Raw genomic sequence first — 21,921 nt, 5'->3', positions numbered from 1 at the left:
CTGACATCTACTGGTCATGAGGAGCAAAGCATCATCTGTTCTCTCATCAATTCTAATGTTCATGAGTGTGAAAACTGATATTCGTCTCAGCTTTCTTCCAGTGTGGAAAGATTTCCAGCTGAATGTCACATATATACAGTGTCAGGAAAAAAAATCCCCTTTGATGGCTTTGAAGATCATATAGTACAACTAACATTATTTTTATTTTTATTTACAGTTTTGTATGTGCTTTTTGAACATCCCATTCCACATCTAGTCCCCACTGGATGCTATAATAACCTCCACTCTTCTGGAAAGATGTTCCACTAGATTTTGGAGTGTGTTTGTGGAAATTTGTCAGGATTCATTCAGCCACAAGAACGTTAGTAAAGCCAGGTACTGATGTAGAGTGAGTAGGCCTGGGGGCTGGGGGAACTTTATAGCAGGCAACCAAAGAACTCCAACCCTTGGAACAGGTTTGGGTCTGCTAGTTCAAGTAAAGATTAAATGCTACACAATCCAAAGACTTCGTATCCAGTTGTTTGCCTCAGAATTTGTTGTTACAGTTTGTGGAAGGAGCACATATGACTGGAAAAGTCAGGTGTCCCAATACTTTTATCTATATAGTGTATTAGTGCTGAGACCTTTTTAGTTTTTGGAAAAAAATCGTTCATGCTAAAACACATCTTTAGTCTTTAGTCCCATCATTCTGACCAATCACATTTGAGTATTTATCATCACTTTTCTATATTTATCAGTTATTCTGGTAAAGTCTCTCCAAATATCCACTGAAGATTCAAATGTCCCAAAAACATCATCCACATGGAATGTGTTCTGAAGACAGAAAGCCAGTGCCAGAAGGTTGGCGTTCTCAGAGGATGGCATCTCAGCTTCCCCAGCTGCATTTTAATGCGAAGGGGGAGTTTCCATCAAGGGGCCCTTGCTGCAAGTGTTGAGTTGTTTAGGCTTCTGAGTGTCAGAGACAGAACACATGAATCTGAAGACCATCGACTTCTCTGACAGATCAGCATGGCTGCCGTGGACATTGACACATACCCCGTAAGTGTGCATTTGTCTGCTATTTATTGTCAAGATGCAACAAGATGCATGAGAGAATTTTTGTAAGAGTATCTGAGAAGATTTATTATTACACCAAGACAAACTGCTTGGATAAAGAACAGGTTTCTTTCCTTACTTTTCTCAGTTTTCAGTTTTCTCCTGCTTGGATAAAGCTCATAGTCAAAATTTGCTTAATACCTTTCTAAGGTTTTTTGCTTAATACCTTTCTAAGTATCACATGACGTGATGTTTAACATTATACATCATTCATTGTACATTATAATGCTGTATTTGATCCTGTATGTATGCATGTAATAGACAGGGTTGCCAGATCCTGCAGCGTTCTGTCTATGACCATAGCAAAAAAAAGAGGAACTTTGATTGATGAGTGTTTTTACAAAGAGAGAGCAGCAACACTGTTTCAGGAAGGGAGAGATAAATAAAGAGGCCTTTATTTCCCTTCTGCATGTGTTTGTGTGTGTGTGTGTGTGTGTGTGTGTGTGTGTGTGTGTGTGTGTGTGTGTGTGTGAGTGTGTGAGTGTGTGTGTTTTGAGAGCAGTGTGCCAGTGTGTGAAACGGCTTGCTGTGTGAAACACTTTGCTTGTGTTTGGACAGAAGTTGGCACTGTGAATGCGTCAGCAGGCTGCTTGGTGCTCGGTCTCGTCTCTGCCTCGTCTTCATTCAGTCCTGTTTCACGTTTGAACGCTTTCTTCATCGCTAGATTGTACACCATCCATAAAGAAAACATAAATTCAGAAAATTACATTTCTGGCAATTTAATAAACAAACTAACAAACAAACAAACAAATAGATAAATACATGTGCCCATATTTTACAGATTATTCATGAAAAAATGTTTATTTATTTATTTATTTATTTATTTATTTATTTATTTATTTATTTATTATTTATTTATATCACATATAAAAATGGGGTTTTTTTTGCTTTCTTTGTTTATTTGTTAATTTATCCATCTATTTATTATTTACATTTTTGTGTTGATACCTTTGTTTTATTTGTTTGTTTGTTTGTTTATTAGTGGCTTATCTTAATTTGCTTGGTTGTTTGTTTTTGGTAGTTTACTATTTATTTATTTGTTTATAATGATTGATTGATTGATTGATTTGTTTGTTTATTAGTGTTTTTGGTAGTTATCTATTTATTTGTTGACTTATATTGTTGATTTTTGTTCTTTCTTTGTTAGTTTATTGCTTTTTTTTTTTTTTTTTTTTTTTTTTTTTTTACTTGAATGATTGTTGGCCCTCTGGATTTTTATGATTTGTTGTGCACGCTGTTCGCACACCACGTTGCAAGTAAACACAAGATCCCAGTAAAAAGTGCGTTCTAGTTTTAACAAAGTGACAGAACAGAATGGAGTTTGAATTCAGTGGATTTCTTAGATACCACCTGCATGCAATTTGAAACCATATTGCTGTAAAGACATTTCCCTAATGTGTTTAATCCGGTCAGTGCTAATGATTTAGTGTTTGTTTCACATCTCTCACCCGTCAGGCCGAGGAGAAAAGGACCCTAACTCTCGGGGGCCATGTTGGTTTCGACAGCCTCCCGGATCAGCTGGTTAGCAAATCGGTGTCTCAGGGTTTCTGCTTCAATATTCTGTGTGTGGGTGAGCAATATACTTACTTACATCGAATTTACTTTACAAACCTATTAGAATGAAGTGATTACCGATTCTCAGATCGCCAGTTTAGAAATTCCTTATTAGATTCGTTTCACTCAGACGACTTTGATCTATTGGACGCAAACATGGTCACCCTATTTATCCCTTTGACCTTAATTCTAATATTTTCACCTGCATTTTCTCTTCAAAACCAAACATTAGTAATCACTGAAAAATATTGCGTCCCTTCTTTATTTGCTGTGGCAAATCGTGTCCTGCTTCGCTGCAGCAGCTGAAATAAACACTTTAAATACTAATACATCGCAAAGATTCAACCCAAATAATATAGTTATATTGGAAGTTATATTTTGTTGATGTTGGAAAAGAAAAAGGGCAGTTCTATTTAGACTGCTTTCTCTGTGTAAAAATCATTGAATGTGACGACTGATCTGGAGGGTGGGTTCATTCGAGCTACACGTTCCCTTGCGATACCAGCAATCTGGTCCCTTTCTGCTCTACTGATCTGCCTAATCCATTCTGATGCCCTACGTCCAGATGTAGACCATTGTAGACCACTCAGGATGGTTCCACAGCCTAAAGATATATGATGTTACTGTAGAGGGTTAAACTCAAGAATCTTAAAGATGGATTCAGACTGTAATTAATATAAACTGTTGGCTACAATTCAGTTGATTTTTATTAGTATAGCACTTTTAACAATAAACATTGTCTCAAAGCAGCTTTACACAGATAATGTGGTAATGATGTTCTTTATAAGTGTAAGTTTGTCTCTGATTAGCGATTGTGGCAAGGAAAAACTCCCCGAGATGGCATAGGAAAAAAACCTTGAGAGGAACCAGACTCAAGAGGGAACCCATCCTCATCTGGGTGGCACCGAATGTCCATTTATTGCAGATATATGATGTTGAGGTGGAGTGATGGTGATCTGAAGCAAAACTGTAGTCCTGAGTCAGTGAAGCAGACTGTTAACATTAACTACAGTCCAAATCCATCCTCAAAGCTCCTGTTCTTACTCCGGAAGGCGTTGATGAGAAACCATCCCCAGCTGCACAAAGTGGCTTCCAATCGAAGAGGACACTATCCAGAGGCAGGCCTGGACGAAGTGGGAAGATCCGCGGAGGGAAGAGGGGCAGGAACACTGGTCAACAATGTGGAATCAATGGCTTATGAGTCTGAGAAGAGTTTTTCCTCATTAGGGAGAAAACTGATTTCTGAATTTGAAAGGCATACTTGTCATCGATTTATTCATGTAAAGCTAATTTGGGACAATGTCCATTGTTATAGGTGCTATATCAACTTTTTTCTTATTAATCTAATGGAAATTTGGCTATGACACTAGATTCAAGATTCAAAATTCAATTTGTCACAACCAGAGTTATAAACAGAATCCAACTTTCAGTGAGCTGATCGGCTGCTCGGAAAAGTGTGCATTAAATAAAATAAATTATAAACATAAGATGAGTTGTAATAAAAATAGTGCAATTGGTCTGAAAATATTTTGTGATCAGGGACATAAAAATTGCAGTAGGAACATTTAAATGTGCAAAAGAAAAGTACGTATTGCGTTGAATGTAATCAAGTATGGCGATAACAAAAACAATAATGTAACAATAACACTGTGAAACTGACAATTTCACACGTTTTTATAGTCGGTAGTGTTGCACCGATAACTTGCACATCTGACATGTTTTTACAAAGAATTTTGATAAATAAAGTCTTTTTAAAAAATGTATGTCGATCTTGAAATCATCATTATGGCAGCTATAATGATGCAGAATCTGTGGGAATTACACAGACCAGAATTGTTTTATAGATATAGATATAGATATTAAAAAAGGCATACATTTTTACAACCAGCAGTTCACGACTCCGCCACAGGAAACTTTTGGAGAAAATGTCCACAGATATGACACTATGATTTTTGTATATTTTTCCCATTCAGAGCCACCATCCAAATTTACATACGGCAGAATTAGATTTTTATCTCACACACAAACCCACCAGCTGGTCCATGAAAATATTATAATTAAAACTGAACTGGGCCGTGATGTACAAAAGGTTGGAGAACCTACTTTAGGATATTCAATGTCTTTGTTTAAAAAATGGCCCAATAAACATATAACCAAAAACTGAGAAGCACGACTTTTAAATATGGCGTGATTTCCTTTTCAGGTGACACCGGAATTGGGAAATCAACACTGATGAACACTTTGTTTAACACCGTCTTTGAAACTGAGGAGGCTAGTCACTATGAAAGCAATGTACATTTACGAGCCAGGACTTATGGGATGCAGGAGAGCAATGTGGATCTCAAGCTGACGGTCGTCGACACCGTGGGGTTTGGTGACCAGGTCAATAAAGAAGAGAGGTTTGTGGAAGGAACATTTTGAATAAATAAAAGCTGATATAAGTAGAATAAAACACTTTAGACTGTATTGTCAATTACTAATGTCATGATTATACCCATACTAACATGTAGCCACGTATAAGACCATTTACTGAAGCTGAGGATGGTTCCACATGAACAGAATAAAGATCCATGGGGTTTCTGAGGGGGTTAAACTCAAGAACCATGGATTTAGACTGATTGATATAAACTGTTTGCTAAAATGGTTCACGGCTGCAATTTTCATAAACTTTTTGCATTCAAGTGTCCATCAGTAATTATCTCAGCGATGATGGAGCTATAATAAATGGATATCTATCGTCACCCAGATGAGGATGAGGTTCACTTTTTTTGTCTGGTTCCTCTTAGTGTTTCTTTGCCACAGACGTGCTTATTAGGGATAAATATATAGGAAATTATTTATAATGCTAAAATGTATATTAATATTTTTTTGTAAAGATGCTTTGGGATAAAAGCACTGTTGTTAAAAGCGCTAAACAAATATATCTGAGCTAAACTGAATTGAATCTGTTATTGTGGATGCCTTAAGCTTGCTCCCAGTCTCTATGTTGTTTTTATCTAGAATTCACAGTCTGTATTTACAGTGTTGTTCCAAAGACGGTTAGTCAGGATACTTGGTAAAACCTCTTTAGGAATACCATTATTATTATTTTGAAGGTCTTAATCACACTAGGTACATATAAATACCAATGACCTGGTGGAATAAGCCAGGTTTGAGGGAAATAATAGGAATGTTCTCTACTTTGAGGCACTAGAAGATGTCCCTCACTGCACAAGAAAGTAATGTTATCTTTTTTTCTGCAGCTTTAAACCAATTATAGACTACATTGATACCCAGTTTGAGAATTTCCTCCAAGAGGAGCTGAAGATCAAACGTTCACTCTTTAACTACCACGACACAAGGATCCACGCCTGCTTGTACTTCATCTCACCTACAGGCCACTCGCTCAGATCACTCGATCTGGTCACCATGAAGATGCTGGACAGTAAAGTAAGACCGATCACCTTTCATACTACTGTATAAAATACATACACAAGATGAGATCAACAGACAACCAAAGTTTAAACTGAGAAAATTGACTATTTCAACTATTTTGGAATTGATAACAGCAACACGTCTTAAAAACAACAGTCTGTAAACATCTGGGAACTAAGGAAACCAGTTGTTTTAGGGAGAGGAATGTTGTCCCATTTATGTCTGATATAGGATTTTAACTGCTCAGCAGTCCTGGGTCTTTTTGGTCGTATTTTTCATTTCAGGATGTGCCAAATATTGTCTAATGGCGAAACCACTACAAAACCATGCTGTTGTCATACAGTAGATGCTGTATGCAGTTTAACATTGTCTTGCTTAAAAATGCACAGCCTTCATTTAAAAAAGATGCCATCTGGTTGCACCTTCCAGGTGTGTAAGCCCATTACACAGGCACTAATACACCCCCATAACATCAGAGATGCAGGTTTTTGAATTGAGCGCCGATTACAAGCTGGAAGATCCCTCTCCTCTTTAGTCCGGAGGACCATCGTTTTCAAAAACAATGTCAAATTTTTGAATTGTCTGACCACAGAACAGAAGATGACTGCATTTCTGGCTCATGTTCACATATGGTTGCTTCATTGCATGCTTTTACCTGAGCTTTAAAATTTTTGGATGGCATGGCAAACTGTGTTTACAAACAGTGATGTTTAGAAGTATTTCTGAGAGACTCTGACTTCCTAATATGCTCTTTTTTAGCTCAAATCATCTTACAAACCTGTTGCCAATGAACCTAAAAGGTTGTGAATTATTCTTCCGGCTCTTCCTTGTTAGTACTACTTATTTCTTTTCAGCCTTTTGTTGCCCCTGTCCCAACTTTTTGGAGACGTGTTGCTGGTATTAGTTTCAAAATGACATCTTTTTTTTCTTAAAATGGTACATTTCCTCAGTTGAAACATTTTGACATGTTTTCTATGTTCTAGGTGAATGAAATATGGGTTTATATTTTACACACTGCCCCAACTTTGATAGAATTGGGGTTGTATTTACGAATGTTTTGCGTCCGTCATTGATAAGGTAAACATCATTCCCATCATTGCGAAAGCAGACACGATCTCCAAATCTGAGCTTCACAAATTCAAGATTAAGATCATGAGCGAGCTCGTCAGCAACGGCGTTCAGATTTACCAGTTTCCCACAGACGACGAAGCGGTTGCAGAAATCAACTCCTCCATTAACGTGAGTGAAGTTTAAAGTCAGAATCTCGTCTTTTCTAAACAGTTGATTGTACGTGTGGTGTTTTTGCATCTAAATGTCTGATTTTCTGTTCCAGGCTCTTCTGCCGTTTGCTGTAGTGGGAAGTCAAGATGAGGTAAAAGTGGGAAACAAGCTGGTGAGAGCCAGGCAGTACCCATGGGGTGTGGTACAGGGTGAGAACCTTTACGACCAGACACATGAGAGAAATGTGTAGTGTGTGTAGTTTCATATTGAGGACAATTTTTTTTAAGCTGCACATTCTGGCAAAGTCATGGATTTGAGAACAAACATTTACTTGGGTAGAAAGAAAGAAAGAAAGAAAGAAAGAAAGAAAGAAAGAAAGAAAGAAAGAAGAAAGAAGAAAGAAAGAAGAAAGAAAGAAAGAAAGAAAGAAAGAAAGAAAGAAAGAAAGAAAGAAAGAACGATAGAAAGAACGATAGAAAGAAAGAAAGAAATGTGGATATCCAAAACAAACAAACAAATAAATAAATAAACACAGAAATGCATGAAAAACAATGTGCATTATTTCATTCATGTATTTCTTTCTTTCTTTCTTTCTTTCTTTCTTTCTTTCTTTCTTTCTTTCTTTCTTTCTTTCTACCCAAGTAAATGTTTGTTCTCAAATCCATGACTTTGCCAGAATGTGCAGCTTAAAAAAAACTGTCCACTGTCCACTATCCACATTTCTTTCTTTCTTTCTATCGTTCTTTCTATCGTTCTTTCTTTCTTTCTTTCTTTCTTTCTTTCTTTCTTTCTTTCTTTCTTTCTTTCTTTCTTTCTTTCTTTCTTTCTTTCTTTGTGTTAGTCTGTCTTACTCACCTCACTCATTTGTCCTTTTCTTTCTTTCTTTCTTTCTTTCTTTCTTTCTTTCTTTCTTTCTTTCTTTCTTTCTTTCTTTCTTTCTTTCTTTCTTCTTTCTTTCTTTCTTTCTTTCTTTCTTTCTTCCTCTCTGACCTCACTCATCATTGTCTTTGTTTATATTTACATTAATTTATTTACTCTTTTCATTTTATATTTCTGCTCTTTTTGGTCATATTTATTTATTTATTTTTAATTAATGTATGTATATTTATATCACTCCTCCTTTTCTCCTTTCTTTCTTTCTTTCTTTCTTTCTTTCTTTCTTTCTTTCTTTCTTTCTTTCTTTCTTTCTTTCTTCACTCATTGTCCTTTTCTTTAGTTTGGGAAGGTATTTATACTATTTATTGCTGGTAGTGTACATTTGTTTTGCAGGCAATAAGTGTGTGTGTGTGTGTGTGTGTGTGTGTGTGTGTGTGTGTGTGTGTGTGTGTGTGTGTGTGTGTGTGTGTGTGAGCGCAGTGGAGAATGAGAGCCACTGTGATTTTGTAAAGCTCAGGGAGATGTTAATCAGGGTAAACATGGAGGACCTGAGGGAGCAGACACACACACGTCACTATGAGCTGTACCGCCGCTGCAAGCTCGAGGAGATGGGCTTCAAAGACCCCGAAACTGACATGCAGCCATTCAGGTACTGCTCACAAGATTGCCATATCCTCTAAAAATCCTTAGAGTGTGTGAGATTTTCCCATCAGAGCATCTCTTGTCGCTCAGTCTGCAGGAAACCTATGTGGCCAAGAGGAGAGAGTTTGTGGCTGAGCTGCAGCGCATGGAGGAGGACATGCGCCAGATGTTCGTCATCAAAGTCAAGGAGACGGAAGCTGAGTTGAAGGAGAGAGAGCGAGAGGTCAGAGGTCATCAGAATGAAAGACTATAAAAGACTTTGTAGTTTATTCAGCATGTTTTTGTGTTTCTTCGTGTAGCTGCATGAGCGCTTTGACCGAGTCAAGCGTATGCACCAGGAGGAGAAGAAGAATCTAGAGGAGAAGCGCAGAGAGCTGGAGGAGGAGATGAACTCTTTCAACAGGAGGAAGATGGCGGCAGAAACACTGCAGGCTCTCGCACTCCAGACCTCCAAAGACAAGAAAAGGTGATTTTTATATTTTCTGATGGCCGACCGTCAGCTTGGAGTGTACCGGGCTTTAAGAGAGAGAGAATGAGAGAATAACATTCGGAGAGAGAGAGTGAGAGAATAACATTTGAAGAGAGAAAGAGAGAGAGAGAGAGAGAGAGAGAGAGAGAGAGAGAGAGAGAGAGAGAGAGAGAGAGAAAGAGAGAGAGAGAGAGAGAATGAGAGAATAACATTTGGAGAGAGAGAGAGAATGAGAGAATAACATTTGGAGAAAGAGAATGAGAGAATAACATTTGGAGAGAGAGAATGAGAAAATAACATTTGGGGAAAGAGAGAATGAGAGAATAACTTTTGGAGAAAGAGAGAATGAGAGAATAACATTTGGAGAGAGAGAGAATGAGAAAATAACATTTGGGGAAAGAGAGAATGAGAGAATGAGAGAATAACATTTGGAGAGAGAGAATGAGAATAACATTTGGAGAGAGAATGAGAATAACATTTGGAGAGAGAATAAGAGAATAACATTTGGAGAGAGAGAGAATAAGAGAATAACATTTGGAGAGAGAGAATAAGAGAATAACATTTGGAGAGAGAGAATGAGAGAATAACATTTGGAGAGAGAGAATGAGAGAATAACATTTGGAGAGAGAGAATGAGAGAATAACATTTGGAGAGAGAGAATGAGAGAATAACATTTGGAGAGAGAGAATGAGAGAAAAACCTTTGGAGAGAGAGAATGAGAGAAAAACATTTGGAGAGAGAGAATGAGAGAAAAACCTTTGGAGAGAGAGAATGAGAGAAAAACCTTTGAAAAGAGAGAGAATTCCTTTTTCTGTGTCTGATATTAGCAGCGTGTCCGATCTAGCGCTATCTGCTGGACATTTGATGAATTGTTTGTAATGAATTTTTTTCCCACCTCTTTTACAGTTGAGTTATTCGACAAATGAATCTTTTTATCGTGACCAGAGCATCTAATGGAGCAACATCTCAATATGTAAACACCTGCTCAGAGCTCACCTGAGAACTCCATCTCCATCCCCTAATGTTTATATCATCTTCTTAATACTTTTACTGACTGATGCTCACGATATGGATACACCTTTTTATACTTTATTTTTTAATTTTCCTTTATATTCCTCAGTCACTTCTACCACCAACTTTATTGTTTGTTTCTTCCCTCCTTCTTTTCTTCCTTCCTTCCACACTTCTTGCTTTACATTGTTTTTGTTTGTTTGTTTGTTTGTTTGTTTCTTTTCTTTTTCCCACGTGATGTACATGTTTACCCTGCATCAGTGAATGTACATAATCTGTGTGTAGTTCATCTGATACACAGTGTTGTTAAAGTGTTCCTGATATAAAACCATTGTGTTTTTGATGTTGAGTGATGAGGTGATTTTGCTGAACTAAACTGGTATCTATTATTGGTATATGCAGTGTTACAGCGTGTGTAACAGTGTGTTATAGTGTGCGTTACGAAGTGTTACAGAGTTTGTTATAGAGTTTGTTCGAGTGCTTTTACCAACACTGTGTATCAGATGAACTACACACAGCTTTTGTTCACTCACTAATAAGAAATTCTGGACATTTCTTTCCGACATGTTACTGATCTGGACTCCACTGTGTTTAATATTTTATAAATGTGTTCACACAATGATGTAATAAAAGTTTCTGCTCACTTATAAAACTTTGATCATTGAAGAAGGAGACATTTTGTGACTGATATCTGTGCTTTTATCAGCTGGTTAATACTTTCAGATCTCTGAATGAATGTTTTGTTTTGTCAAATTTCTCTCCACTCAAAAATCGTAAAAATTGTGAAATACATTTGTAAACATTTTACTATATTTGGTTGTTTGTAATTGGTCAAATAAACATTAACGAATAATGATGTATCCTATTTCACAAGAAGAGTACAGTGTTTAGATGGATGAAGTCCTTCACTGTTCACTACACAATATTAACATCAATATTAACTTCATAAAATGACCCCCCGGTTTTCCCTGCATTTTTGGGTACATTATGGTTTTTCCTGATTTGAAATGAAGGCAAATTGTGTGTTTTTGTCCAAATTCTACAGAAAAAAACCTAAACAAAGAGGTATAAAAAGTTCATGAAAAAGCTAAACAACTGTTTTAATCTGCTTTGACCGACTTTTCCTCATGACGTCCAGCTTGTGTCTATCTATCTATCTATCTATCTATCTATCTATCTATCTATCTATCTATCTATCTATCTATCTATCTATCTATCTGTCTGTCTGTCTGTCTGTCTGTCTGTCTGTCTGTCTGTCTGTCTATCTATCTATCTATCTATCATCTATCTATCTATCTATCTATCTATCTATCTATCTATCATCTGTCTATCTATCTATCTATCTATCTATCTATCTATCTATCTATCTATCTATCTATCTATCTATCTATCTATCTATCTATCTATCTATCTATCTGTCTCTCTGTCTGTCTGTCTATCTGTCTATCTATCTATCTGTCTATCTGTCTCTCTGTCTGTCTGTCTATCTATCTGTCTGTCTATCTATCTATCTGTCTGTCTGTTTGTCTATCTATCTATCTATCTATCTATCTATCTATCTATCTATCTATCTATCTATCTATCTATCTATCGTCTGTCTGTCTGTCTGTCTGTCCGTCTGTCCATCTGTCTATCTATCTATCTGTCTCTCTGTCTGTCTGTCTATCTATCTGTCTGTCTCTCTGTCTGTCTGTTTGTCTGTCTGTCTATCTATCTGTCTGTCTATCTGCCTGTCTGTCTATCTGTCTCTCTCTATGGTACTTTCTAGAACACACCATCTGGTCACTGATCTGAAATCAGTTCAAAGCTGAGGTACTAAAAAAGGCAACGATTGCTGCGAGAGGGCGTGGCTTATGATTCTCCAAGGTGGCTCACCAATGAGAAGGCATCATGAAAGACCGCCTCTTTACATCAACCAATGAGATCTGTTCTCACGCTGGGGTCTGTGGACTATAAAAGGACGAAGCAGGCACTCGGTCGCCGCCTGACGCCAAGGGTCAGGGGTGTGCAGGGCAATAAATTAAAGTACTTGCTTTATACATATAACTAAATAAGCTTCATAAATCTTTGTTTGTATTTCTTACCTTTTCCTTTTTTTTTATTAAACATTTATTTTCTTTTATGTATTAAAACTTGCTCGCGCTTTTAACAAACCATTCACGGTAAGTTCGCCATTTTGTATTCCGTTCTCCTGATATAAAGTTATTTTATTTGTTTTATTTTTCTTAAATAGTTCAACATGATTAACAAAAAGCTTTCTGAGGATTGTTAGTAGTATATTTTTCTTATTTCTGTAAATCCCTATTCATATGAACATATGTTGGATTCGAGGTCATATGTTACAGATAAAGATAGAAATGCCTTATGTAGGAAATGTAAAACAATTTTAATAACGTATTACTGTTGAAATTGCTTTTTTGTTGTTGTTACTATCCTGTAAATCCGAGTATATTATGCCATAAAGGTCACTTGTGCATAGTATTGCGTCGGGGACATGTCCAGACAGAACACCCGATGCTTTCTATCTTTTCCTACCCGTATTCTGGCAAGTCCCGCCCCTCTTTATAGCACTTCCCATTTAGATCCGGGGGCTTTCCTTTGTGATTGGCCAGCTGTCGAGTCAGTTTGCATACACATGGCCTTTCAACCAATCCGAGCTCAGGATTCCATAATACGGATAGGGAAAGATTTAATGACCGCAACCAATATGGATGACTGGTGTCCATGTTGTAAGTTTGAATGCGAGTCTCGTGTCTAATATAACTTTTTTTTAAACAATGAGCAAAAGCATTTTATTAATTGAAAAATTACATTTAAATAAAAACGCATGTGAGAAATGCACTTCCGGGGTCGGAACATTTTGTTTGTTTCCACGTGCCTTTTAATCGACCACCTGAGCTCGTGGGGGCGTGGCGTATGCTTCATTAACATATAATATATGCATATTCAGATTATAGGAATATATCAAGACCAGACTTGAGCTGTTATTTAAAAAAAAATCAACCTCAGCTTTTAATTGTACCAACAAATTTAATTTCTTAATAAAAATTTACCAAATTATTCATGGGGGGACATTTAGAATCTTTGTTTTTATCCCGTTGACTTTAATAAAAAGGTTTGCACATTTATTGGATGTTTGTTTTTATATGTTTAATTTAGGCATGTCTAAAAAATTTGTGCTTTAAATTAAACAGCGCTGATTTCTTTTACCGCACAACGCATTTATTTACGACGTCATTTCTTTACTCGGGTTAAAAAAAAACTTGAACAATTTTCTAATCACTAAACATGCGCCAAGTCTCAAATCGAGCACCAAAAATCTATGACTCTCGCGTCCGGCAATTAAAACCGTCCGTGTGGAAACATGCCAAAAGCTCAGTTTGGTGTCCTGATTGTTTACGTAATTTTACAAATATACTTTTACAAGAATATTTTGTCTAATGTTGTGTGGTTGCTTAAAACGTCTATTTCTCAATGTCCATGTTGATTAGAGTATTAATAAAGTGAAAAGTAATAATTTAAGGGACATTTTAGAACAGATAAAAATGTGACACTAAGTTGCAGCTGAGCTACACGAGACAATTGAGCTTTTATTTATTTATTAGAATGACCTGTTTCTTGTTTGTAGATGATCGACACGCTGACCGGTGCAGAAGCTCTGCCGTTTGCAGTCCAGCTGAAGACTCTTCTGGAGCAGGAGGTCCGCTGCCAGCCCAAACTGTGCGGGCTTCGCGTCCTGGAGTCGGCCCACGACAACGGCATGAGGATGACCGCGAAGATGAGGGACTTTGAGGTGAAAGATCTGCTCTCTCTGACTCGCTTCTTCGGGTTCAGTGCCGAGACGTTCTCCCTCGCCGTGAGCATCCTGGATCGCTTTCTGTCTATGATGAAGGTACGTGTCATCAGCTGGAAACGAAAGTCGTGTTTGATGCGCGGAGACGCTGACGGGCGTCTGACGTTTGACTAGCAAGTAGATGATGCTTCAAAGCTAAACAAAAAAAAAACGTGTGAATCCTTTAGTGTATGCACAATGATGATTTTGTTGAAATAGTAGGACAAATCCCTCATTCTCAGATCCAGCCCAAACATCTGTCCTGTGTCGGCCTTTGCTGCTTCTACATCGCTGTGAAGACCTCCGAAGAGGAGAAGAACGTTCCTCTGGCTAGCGATCTGATCCGAATCAGTCAGAACCGCTTCACCGTTTCGGACATGATGAGGATGGAGAAGATCGTTCTGGAAAAGCTTTACTGGAAGGTTAAAGCTCCTACAGCACTGCATTTCCTCCGCCTGTTTCACAGCCACATCCAGGAGAAAGTGGACGCTGATGAGTGAGTAACAGCATGCGTGCTTCCTGTATTTGTGTACTGAGAGGAGAAAATTGACCTTTTATTTTGTTTTCAGTAGGAAGATTCTGAACATTGAGAGACTCGAGGCTCGGCTGAAGGCCTGCCATTGCTCCTTTACCTTCACAAAGCTACGGGTGAGTTCTTGTGTTTTTAGATAGGAAGCAGCCTTTCATTACAGGGTTTAGAAATGTAAAACATTCTCCCCTCTTTCTTCTCCTGTGAATTCTCTTGATTTTCCTTTTTTTCATTAGCCTTCGTTGGTTGCGCTGGCTCTGCTGGCCCTTGAGGTTGAGGAAGAGCACGAATCGGAGTCAGTTGAAGCTCTGAGATGCGGGGTGAAGGACATCCAGCACCAACTGGCTGTAAGTCTCGTTTTTATCGTTCTTCAGGCTGCTTGTATAAGAAATGCAAAGCACTTTCGCACACTTTGGATATTGGGGGTGTTGTGTGTAGAGCGCCATCATTCTGTTGTGCTGAATGTTAAGGATTGACTTGGTATTGCTTGGGGCTTTAAAAGTGGCCATGGCCAAACATGCATAGTGTGAGTCTCCTACATAGACAAGTGCATGCTCAGTGATTCTCCAGAGAAGGACAGTTTGAAGTGTTTGAACCACCAGCAATTAACAGTTTTGGTGTAAAACCCGAATCATCAAATTACTGAAATGAAGGTATCGATCCACAGCTAGAGGTCGACTGATTCATCAGTTTTGCCTGAAAAGGTGTCATTATGAGAGCGGCCTCTAGAGGCACTGATGAGCACTTTTTGTCTGTTTTTACATGCAAGTGATATTTATGTAATTTTCATGTAGCACCAAGTACTTTTTTCTTTTTTGTAATTAAGTTCAGTACATTTTTACATGGATTTAATATTTTTGTTGTAAATCAAGTATTTTCTTTTAGCAATTATCTGCAATTACAATCCAACTATTGATCTCTTAAATCCACTCAGTCGACGTCTAGCCACAGCCCTAGCTACTGCTCTGGCAAATTTTGGCTCATGTCTTGTTTTTTTTTTTTTTTTTTTAATATAAATATTCCTCACTTGTGTACATGTTTAGAATGAAGTACAAAAAATAAAAGCTTTTGTTTACGCATCCTCCAGATTAAAGACGGGGACTTGGTGTGTGTGCGTGAGCTCGTCTCAAAGTGCCTGACTGAATATTCTGCCACCAAGTGTTGGAAGCCCAACAGCCAGAGACTGCGCTGGATCATCTCTGGGCGAACGGCCCGGCAGCTGAAGCACAGCTACTACAAGATCGCTCATCTTCCCACGATCCCTGAATCTGCTTCTTAAAGCCTGCAGTGTGATTTCTTTTTTTTTTTTTTTTTGGTTTTCATTTCTTGCTCTTTTCTGAAATGCTGTGATTGTTATATTGGCTTCTATACAGAACTTCGAGTGGAGCTCTGTATGGAAACCAATTCTTGTGGCTTTTTTTTTTATTTTGTATAAGCACGCAAGTATTTGTCTTTGGAAGATCTTAGTCGAGTGTTTAAAAGCCGTCAGCCGGAGAGGTTCGTACCTCCCGGGGTTTGACCGGCACGGGCGTGACTACGCAGCACGCTCACTCGAATCGGCGCCTGAGTCGCGCCGGTTGTTCTAAGCAGTCGAAAGTATTGAACCGCCTAGGTCCTCAGTCCACCGTGTGGAAGAGGAGGGAGAAGGGTTTTGTGATTTAGATGAACATCAGAGGAACCAAGAAATCGGCCCAAAGCCCTTAACTCCCACCCTAGGTTGTTGCTGTCCTCTAGCACACTCCTGCCCAAGGTGATTATATATGAAGTTCCTTTTCTTTTATTAACAGCCAGTCTGTTTTTGTTTAAGAGCAGATCTCGGACGTTAACACAACTGACCTGTAACACACAACTTTGTAGGTCAGGGTTTAAAATGAAACCATAAACACACAGGGTCTTATTGTGTAAATTGTTAATTAGGACAATTAGTTGTTTCAGTTCTGCATGTCGGTGCTGAGATTTTGTTTCCACTAAAGAAGAAAAATGTTTTGATTTGACCAAATTGATTTGTTCCCTGGAAGTGGACCTTTCAATAAAAACACTTATTGAAATGTTACCTGCATAATTTCTCCTTTTATTCAATCATTTATTGTTCCACTGTTTATCACTAATAAATATAAAGTTGCCAGATTATTCCTAAGAGCAGTGTCTTAGGGGATTGGGGTAAGACATGGCAACCCTTTTCACAGGCGTCTATAAAACCAACCCAAAGGCATTCTGTGAGAATTTAAGTTATGGCTTTAACAAAAGTTAATGTAATGATTTGTGAGGCATCAGAGTTTAAACCAGCAGTCAGGATGTACTGTGTTTGACTGCAGCGATGTGAAAGTGTCCCATTGAGCAAAAACAAGCCCCTGCAGTCAGTAGAAAGTCTTTCTTCTCTGCTGGATGAGTAGTTACTTCTGTAAACTGCTGAAATCCGGGCCGCCACCGTGGAAGTTTCCCGAGATTTCGGCACCGCTGAAGTCAAACCCAGGGTTCTGTAAGAAACCAAAGAAATTCGGTGTCACTCGAGGCTCCTGAATCTGATTCCCACAATCCTCCTGAGGCGTGTCAACCCCCTGATCAGCTATTTATCAAGTTTAATAAATCAAACTACCACTTCAGCAGTCTTATTACAAATGTGTTAATTTCCATTTTTTGATCTGGGGATGAATGATCAAAGTGCACTGTACATCACTAATAATGAAAGCTGTTGAATCAAAAGCTACTATGAGAGTTGTTGCATTTTGATTGGCTAATGAGCTGACAAACGTCACAATTAGATTTTTGGGTTTAGTTACAAGACCATGACACCCTACCCACTTACCTCATCTCTGCCCACTCACTGACCTACATTCACCTTCCCACTTACCACCTATCTGCCCACTCACTGACTTACCCACCTACCTAAATCCTAACTGCCCATCCACCTGCCCACTCACTGACCTACCTACCCACTTACCTCCTATCTGCCCACTCACTGACCTACCTACCCACTTACCTAAATCCTAACTGCCCATCCACCTGCCCACCAACTACGAACATACCTACCCAGCCACCCAACTACGTACCTACCTGTCCATCCATCCATCCATCTCTCAAACCTAACTACCTACTCTCTACCTACCTCCTTCCTTTCCAACAACAAAAAAAAATCAGTCAATCTATAGATACATTTAACTTTGAAACACCAAAGTAGTTCCTGTTCCTTTAAGCCTGTGAAATGTCTAAAAATCTATCTAAGGTGTATTTTTCAGAGATTTGACTTTCATGTGTCATCTCTTCATAGCATCTAGATATAGAGGATTTATTTTAATAAGGGTGAGGTAAATTAAAGATCTGGGTGACTCCACCTCTCTCTGAAATCTCTCCAAAGTGAGTTTCCTCTGCATCTGGTCCTGCAGCCACGGGTCAGCGGCGTACTGCTCCTCCAACAGCGAAGTCCAGCAGTTCCCCGCCTCGCGGTTTGTCTTCATCAGGACGATCCTGATCAGCTTTTTGTCCTCTGTGAGATATTAAAGGAGGACTTGGGTAAGAACCAGACTGGATCAACATGTGCGCTTTCAGACCTCAGTAGTTTCTTCAGTGGAAGAAGAAAAAAAAACCTCACCCAGTGTCCATGTTGCTTCATCACCCACCGTCGATGAGAACAACTTTCCCTGTGGTGGAAAAAAAATTGCACAAGTCACATATGACAAATTTATGGAACTGAAATGATATCGAGTGAATCTTCAAGGTTCCTCTGTGTGTTCCTCAGCAATCCATAAACAATTCCAAGGTCTCAGGTTCCTCTGTGTGGAAAAGATGCTCATGGTTTTGAAAATCAAAAATTTCTTGTTGGTCTGTAATGGTTTTGGATGGTTTTCCTAAACACCTACAGGCTGGTTCTATTTTGTCACAGGTATAGGGGTTTTGGTTACTTACAAGATGGATCTGGTGAGAAGATCCTAGCTGGTGAGGTTGGTTCTGGCATTCTGGTTTTAGAGGGGGTTACGACACTTGATTGTTGATTCTATTTGGTCTTATTTGATGTGGGGGTTTTTTTTCCACAATTTGGTTTCAGCTGGTCTTATTGATTGTGTTAGAAGAGCTTGGACACCTACAGGTGGGTTCTCATAGACCAGGATGGTTCTAGCTGGACTCATTTGAGGTTTAAGAGGGTTCTGAACACTCACAGGTTGGTTCAAGCTGGTCTTATTTGGTGGTTCAAGATTTTGGATACTTACATGTGGGTTCTAATAGATCAGGTCAGTTCCAGCTGCTTGCATTTCGGTTTTAGAGGAGCTTGGACACCTGGAGGTTGGTTCTAGCAGATCAGGTTGGTTCTACCTGGTCTTATTGATGGTTTTAGGGAGAATGGACACCTAGAGGGAGGTTCTAGCAGATTAGGTTGGTTGTACCTGGTCTTATTTTAGGTTTTCAGAAGGTTCTGGACACTCACAGGTTCCTTCTAGCAGATCAGGTTGGTTCTACCTGGTCTTATTGATGGGTTTAGTGGAGAATGGACACCTACAGGTTGGTTCGAGCAGATCAGGTTGGTTCTAGTTGGTTTTATTTGAAGGTTTTATAGAAGTTTGTACACACAGGTTGGTTGTAACTCGTGTTATTGATGGTTTTAAAGGAGCTTGGACACTTGAGATGGTTTTTAGCTGGTCAGGTAAGATGGCAAACTGGCCAACACCCTAAAACCAGTCTAGGACCAGCAGTATTTTCAGCACTGTTGTGAAGTTCTCTCTCTTATAAAGTTCCTCTAGATACACCACGTGCTGTTGTGAATAAAAACAGTGAACCTCACCTTGAAGATCTCCTGTCCTTTCACGTTGAGCTCTACGTGTTTGCTGCCGAGGCTGCACCTGATGTCTTTGCTGGATGTTCCAGTAGGAACATTAACCTCTATAAACACCTCCTCCATGGTCTGGTACCAGGAACCCCATGGAGTTTTACACGGAACCACCCCGCTCCTCTCCTCAAAGTGCACCGACATGGTACTGTCTCAATATCCACCTGGAAACACCTCGAACCTTCACTGCTCTCTGTATATCCACATCAATCTGTTCCTGTTCCGGTGTCCTGTTCCATCAGCAGGGTTTCTACAAAACATGTAGATCACAGAGAAACCAGAACGAGCAGGAACGTTCTCCTACATTCCTGCATGTTCTGTCTCTTCTTCTACACAGGAACAGTTTCAGCAGCTCACAGACGTTACAGCGCCACTTGGTGTCAGTCTGTGGTATGGACACTTATCTTATATATAATATATAAGATAAGATATACCTTTATTCGTCCCACTGTGGGGACATTTCTCTGTTACAGCAGCAAAGAAAAAATAAATGCAAATATATAAAAGAATAGAGACATACTATAGTATATAATAATAACAGTGTGTATCATGGTGACTGGTTTACTGGGAGCAGCTTTGATTGTAAAGTCTGATAACAGCAGGGAGAAAAGACCTGTAATGCTCCTTCAGACACTTAGGATGTAACAGTCTGTTACAGAAGGAGCTGCTCACCGATGAAACGGTTACAGGGGGTGAGAGGCGTTCTCCAGCAATGATGATAGTTTTGCTACCATCCCCCTTTCTCCCACCTCCTGTACAGTGTCCAGAGGAATCCCCAGGACTGAGCTGGACTTCCTGATCAGCTTGTCCAGTCTCTTCCTGTCTGCAGTAGAGATGCTGCTGCCCCAGCAGACCACACCATAGAAGATGGCTGAGGCCACCACAGAGTCAAAAAAGGTCTTCAGTAGCTCTCCTTGCACTCCAAAAGACCTTAGTTTCCTCAGCAGAAAGAGTCTGCTCTGCCCTTTCTTATAAATTGCCTCAGTGTTGTCTGTCCAGTCCAGTTTGCTGTTTAGATGAACACCCAGGTATTTGTAAGAGTCCACTCTCACAATGTCCTTTCCCTGAATGTTCACTGATGGTAATGATGAAGTGTGTTTGTGCCTACGGAAATCCACCACCAGTTCTTTGGTGTGTGTGTATATATATATATATATATATATATATATATATATATATATATATATATATATATATATATACTGATCAGGCAGGACATTATGACCAGCTGTTTAATATTGTGTTGGTCCCACTTTTCTACTTTTCTACTTTTGATAGATACTGACCACTGCAGACCAGGAACATCCCACAAGAGCTGCAGTTTTGGAGATGCTCTGACCCAGTCGTCTAGACATCACAAATTCGTTATTTTCAAACTCAAATCCTTACGCTCCTCCCTTTTTCCTGTTTCTAACACGTCAACTTTGAGGACAAAATGTTCACTTGCTGCCTGTTATATATCCTACACACTAACAGGTGCCATGATGAAGAGTGATGATCTGATTGGAGTCTGAGTGTGTGTGCGATTCCCATTTGTTTCAACACAGTGTGATTTAATGGAAAAAAATATGATGCTCTGCAATTCAGTATGGTGCAGAAAGCAAATCATCAATTTACTTAAGTGCCTTCTGACTCTGGAGTGCAAAAAAAGAAAAGATGAAATAAAACCAGATGTTCTTTACCTGTTGTGTCTGCAGGAAGTTACAGCTCTACCTCTGCCATGTTAATCTGTATTGTATGTGACTCTCAGGACACGCCTCGGTCTCCGTAGTGTCGGGATGCGTCATATTCACGTAGCAGCAGCGGTGCTGGAGAACACGCTCGAGAAACAGTTTAGGGAAGAGATCGATCTTCATATAAAGTATTGGTCATAAATTATTGGTCACTTTCTAAATCATAAAAGAATAGCTCATCTAATAATAATTTTATATAAATAAATCAGTTTTTACTGGGGCAAATATGATCAAAACAATGCACTGCGATACAAATGCCAACTTGTATCTGATGCACTTGAAAAATAAATAAATCGATTGTTAACTTTTATGCCGATGCACAAATTGGAATCTGTGAAACTTACTGTCCCGTCTGTCTGCTGTCTGTCTGTCTGCTGTCTGTCTGCCTGACTGTCTGTCATCTGACTGTCTGTCCGCTGTCTGTCGGTCTGTCTGACTGTCTGCCTGACTCTGTCTGTCTGACTGTCTGACTGACTGTCTGTCTGTCTGTCTGTCTGTCTGTCTGTCTGTCTGTCTGTCTGTCTGTATGTCATCGGACTGTCTGTCTGTTTGTCTGTCTGCCTGACTGTCTGTCATCTGACTGTCTGTCCGCTGTCTGTCGGTCTGTCTGACTGTCCGCCTGACTGTCTGTCTGTCTGTCTGACTGTCTGACTGTCTGACTGACTGTCTGTCTGTCTGTCTGTCTGTCTGTCTGTCATCGGACTGTCTGTCTGTTTGTCTGTCTGC

General features: G+C 39.1%; 3 protein-coding genes across 5 annotated transcripts; 2 read left to right on the top strand and 1 right to left on the bottom strand.

Moving 5' to 3' along the window:
- The first annotated feature begins 842 nt into the window (after nt 1–842).
- LOC124392834 (septin-8-A-like) lies at nt 843–11,094 on the top strand. Of its 2 annotated transcripts, XM_046860076.1 has the most exons (10): nt 843–1,038; nt 2,551–2,665; nt 4,853–5,048; nt 5,892–6,078; nt 7,141–7,302; nt 7,397–7,493; nt 8,641–8,809; nt 8,893–9,025; nt 9,102–9,268; nt 10,178–11,094. In XM_046860076.1, exons 1-10 carry the CDS (start codon nt 1,009–1,011, stop codon nt 10,179–10,181), a joined length of 1,260 nt encoding a protein of 419 aa, XP_046716032.1. In that variant the 5' UTR covers nt 843–1,008; the 3' UTR covers nt 10,182–11,094. The 2 variants fall into 2 exon arrangements, with proteins under 2 accessions (XP_046716032.1, XP_046716033.1); XM_046860077.1 differs by lacking the exon at nt 2,551–2,665.
- A 1,154-nt stretch (nt 11,095–12,248) lies between these two features.
- ccng1 (cyclin G1) lies at nt 12,249–16,696 on the top strand. 2 transcript variants are annotated; one of them, XM_046859403.1, is made up of 6 exons: nt 12,249–12,444; nt 13,911–14,174; nt 14,357–14,610; nt 14,687–14,762; nt 14,880–14,990; nt 15,731–16,696. In XM_046859403.1, the coding sequence occupies exons 2-6, from the start codon at nt 13,911–13,913 to the stop codon at nt 15,920–15,922; spliced, it is 897 nt and encodes a 298-aa protein (XP_046715359.1). In that variant the 5' UTR covers nt 12,249–12,444; the 3' UTR covers nt 15,923–16,696. The 2 variants fall into 2 exon arrangements, with proteins under 2 accessions (XP_046715359.1, XP_046715358.1); XM_046859402.1 differs by having other exon boundaries at nt 12,250–12,444; nt 14,684–14,762.
- On the bottom strand, nt 16,694–19,814 carry nudcd2 (NudC domain containing 2). Its single transcript, XM_046859404.1, has 4 exons — nt 19,418–19,814; nt 18,233–18,281; nt 17,976–18,127; nt 16,694–17,120 (listed from the first exon to the last, which is right to left on the bottom strand). The coding sequence occupies exons 1-4, from the start codon at nt 19,604–19,606 to the stop codon at nt 17,037–17,039; spliced, it is 474 nt and encodes a 157-aa protein (XP_046715360.1). The 5' UTR covers nt 19,607–19,814; the 3' UTR covers nt 16,694–17,036.
- Between the last annotated feature and the right edge of the window lie 2,107 nt (nt 19,815–21,921).

Source organism: Silurus meridionalis, chromosome 10, assembly GCF_014805685.1.
Source record: "Silurus meridionalis isolate SWU-2019-XX chromosome 10, ASM1480568v1, whole genome shotgun sequence".
Lineage (NCBI taxonomy): Eukaryota > Metazoa > Chordata > Actinopteri > Siluriformes > Siluridae > Silurus > Silurus meridionalis.
The sequence above is the reverse complement of the archived record's forward strand: the minus strand, read 5'-3'. Positions and strand labels throughout refer to the sequence as shown.

Excerpts from the sequence above, each read along its gene's own strand:
- LOC124392834 (XM_046860076.1), top strand. The coding sequence starts at position 1,009 with ATGGCTGCCGTGGACATTGACACATACCCC. Across the intron at positions 5,049-5,891 it reads CAGGTCAATAAAGAAGAGAG|CTTTAAACCAATTATAGACT; the intron begins GTTTGTGGAAGG and ends TTTTTTCTGCAG. Across the intron at positions 8,810-8,892 it reads ACTGACATGCAGCCATTCAG|TCTGCAGGAAACCTATGTGG; the intron begins GTACTGCTCACA and ends CTTGTCGCTCAG.
- ccng1 (XM_046859402.1), top strand. The coding sequence starts at position 13,911 with ATGATCGACACGCTGACCGGTGCAGAAGCTCTGCCGTTTGCAGTCCAG. Across the intron at positions 14,763-14,879 it reads TTACCTTCACAAAGCTACGG|CCTTCGTTGGTTGCGCTGGC; the intron begins GTGAGTTCTTGT and ends TTTTTTCATTAG. Across the intron at positions 14,991-15,730 it reads ACATCCAGCACCAACTGGCT|ATTAAAGACGGGGACTTGGT; the intron begins GTAAGTCTCGTT and ends CGCATCCTCCAG.
- nudcd2 (XM_046859404.1), bottom strand. The coding sequence starts at position 19,606 with ATGTCGGTGCACTTTGAGGAGAGGAGCGGGGTGGTTCCGTGTAAAACT. Across the intron at positions 18,282-19,417 it reads AAGGACAGGAGATCTTCAAG|GGAAAGTTGTTCTCATCGAC; the intron begins GTGAGGTTCACT and ends TTTCCACCACAG. Across the intron at positions 18,128-18,232 it reads TGAAGCAACATGGACACTGG|AGGACAAAAAGCTGATCAGG; the intron begins GTGAGGTTTTTT and ends AATATCTCACAG.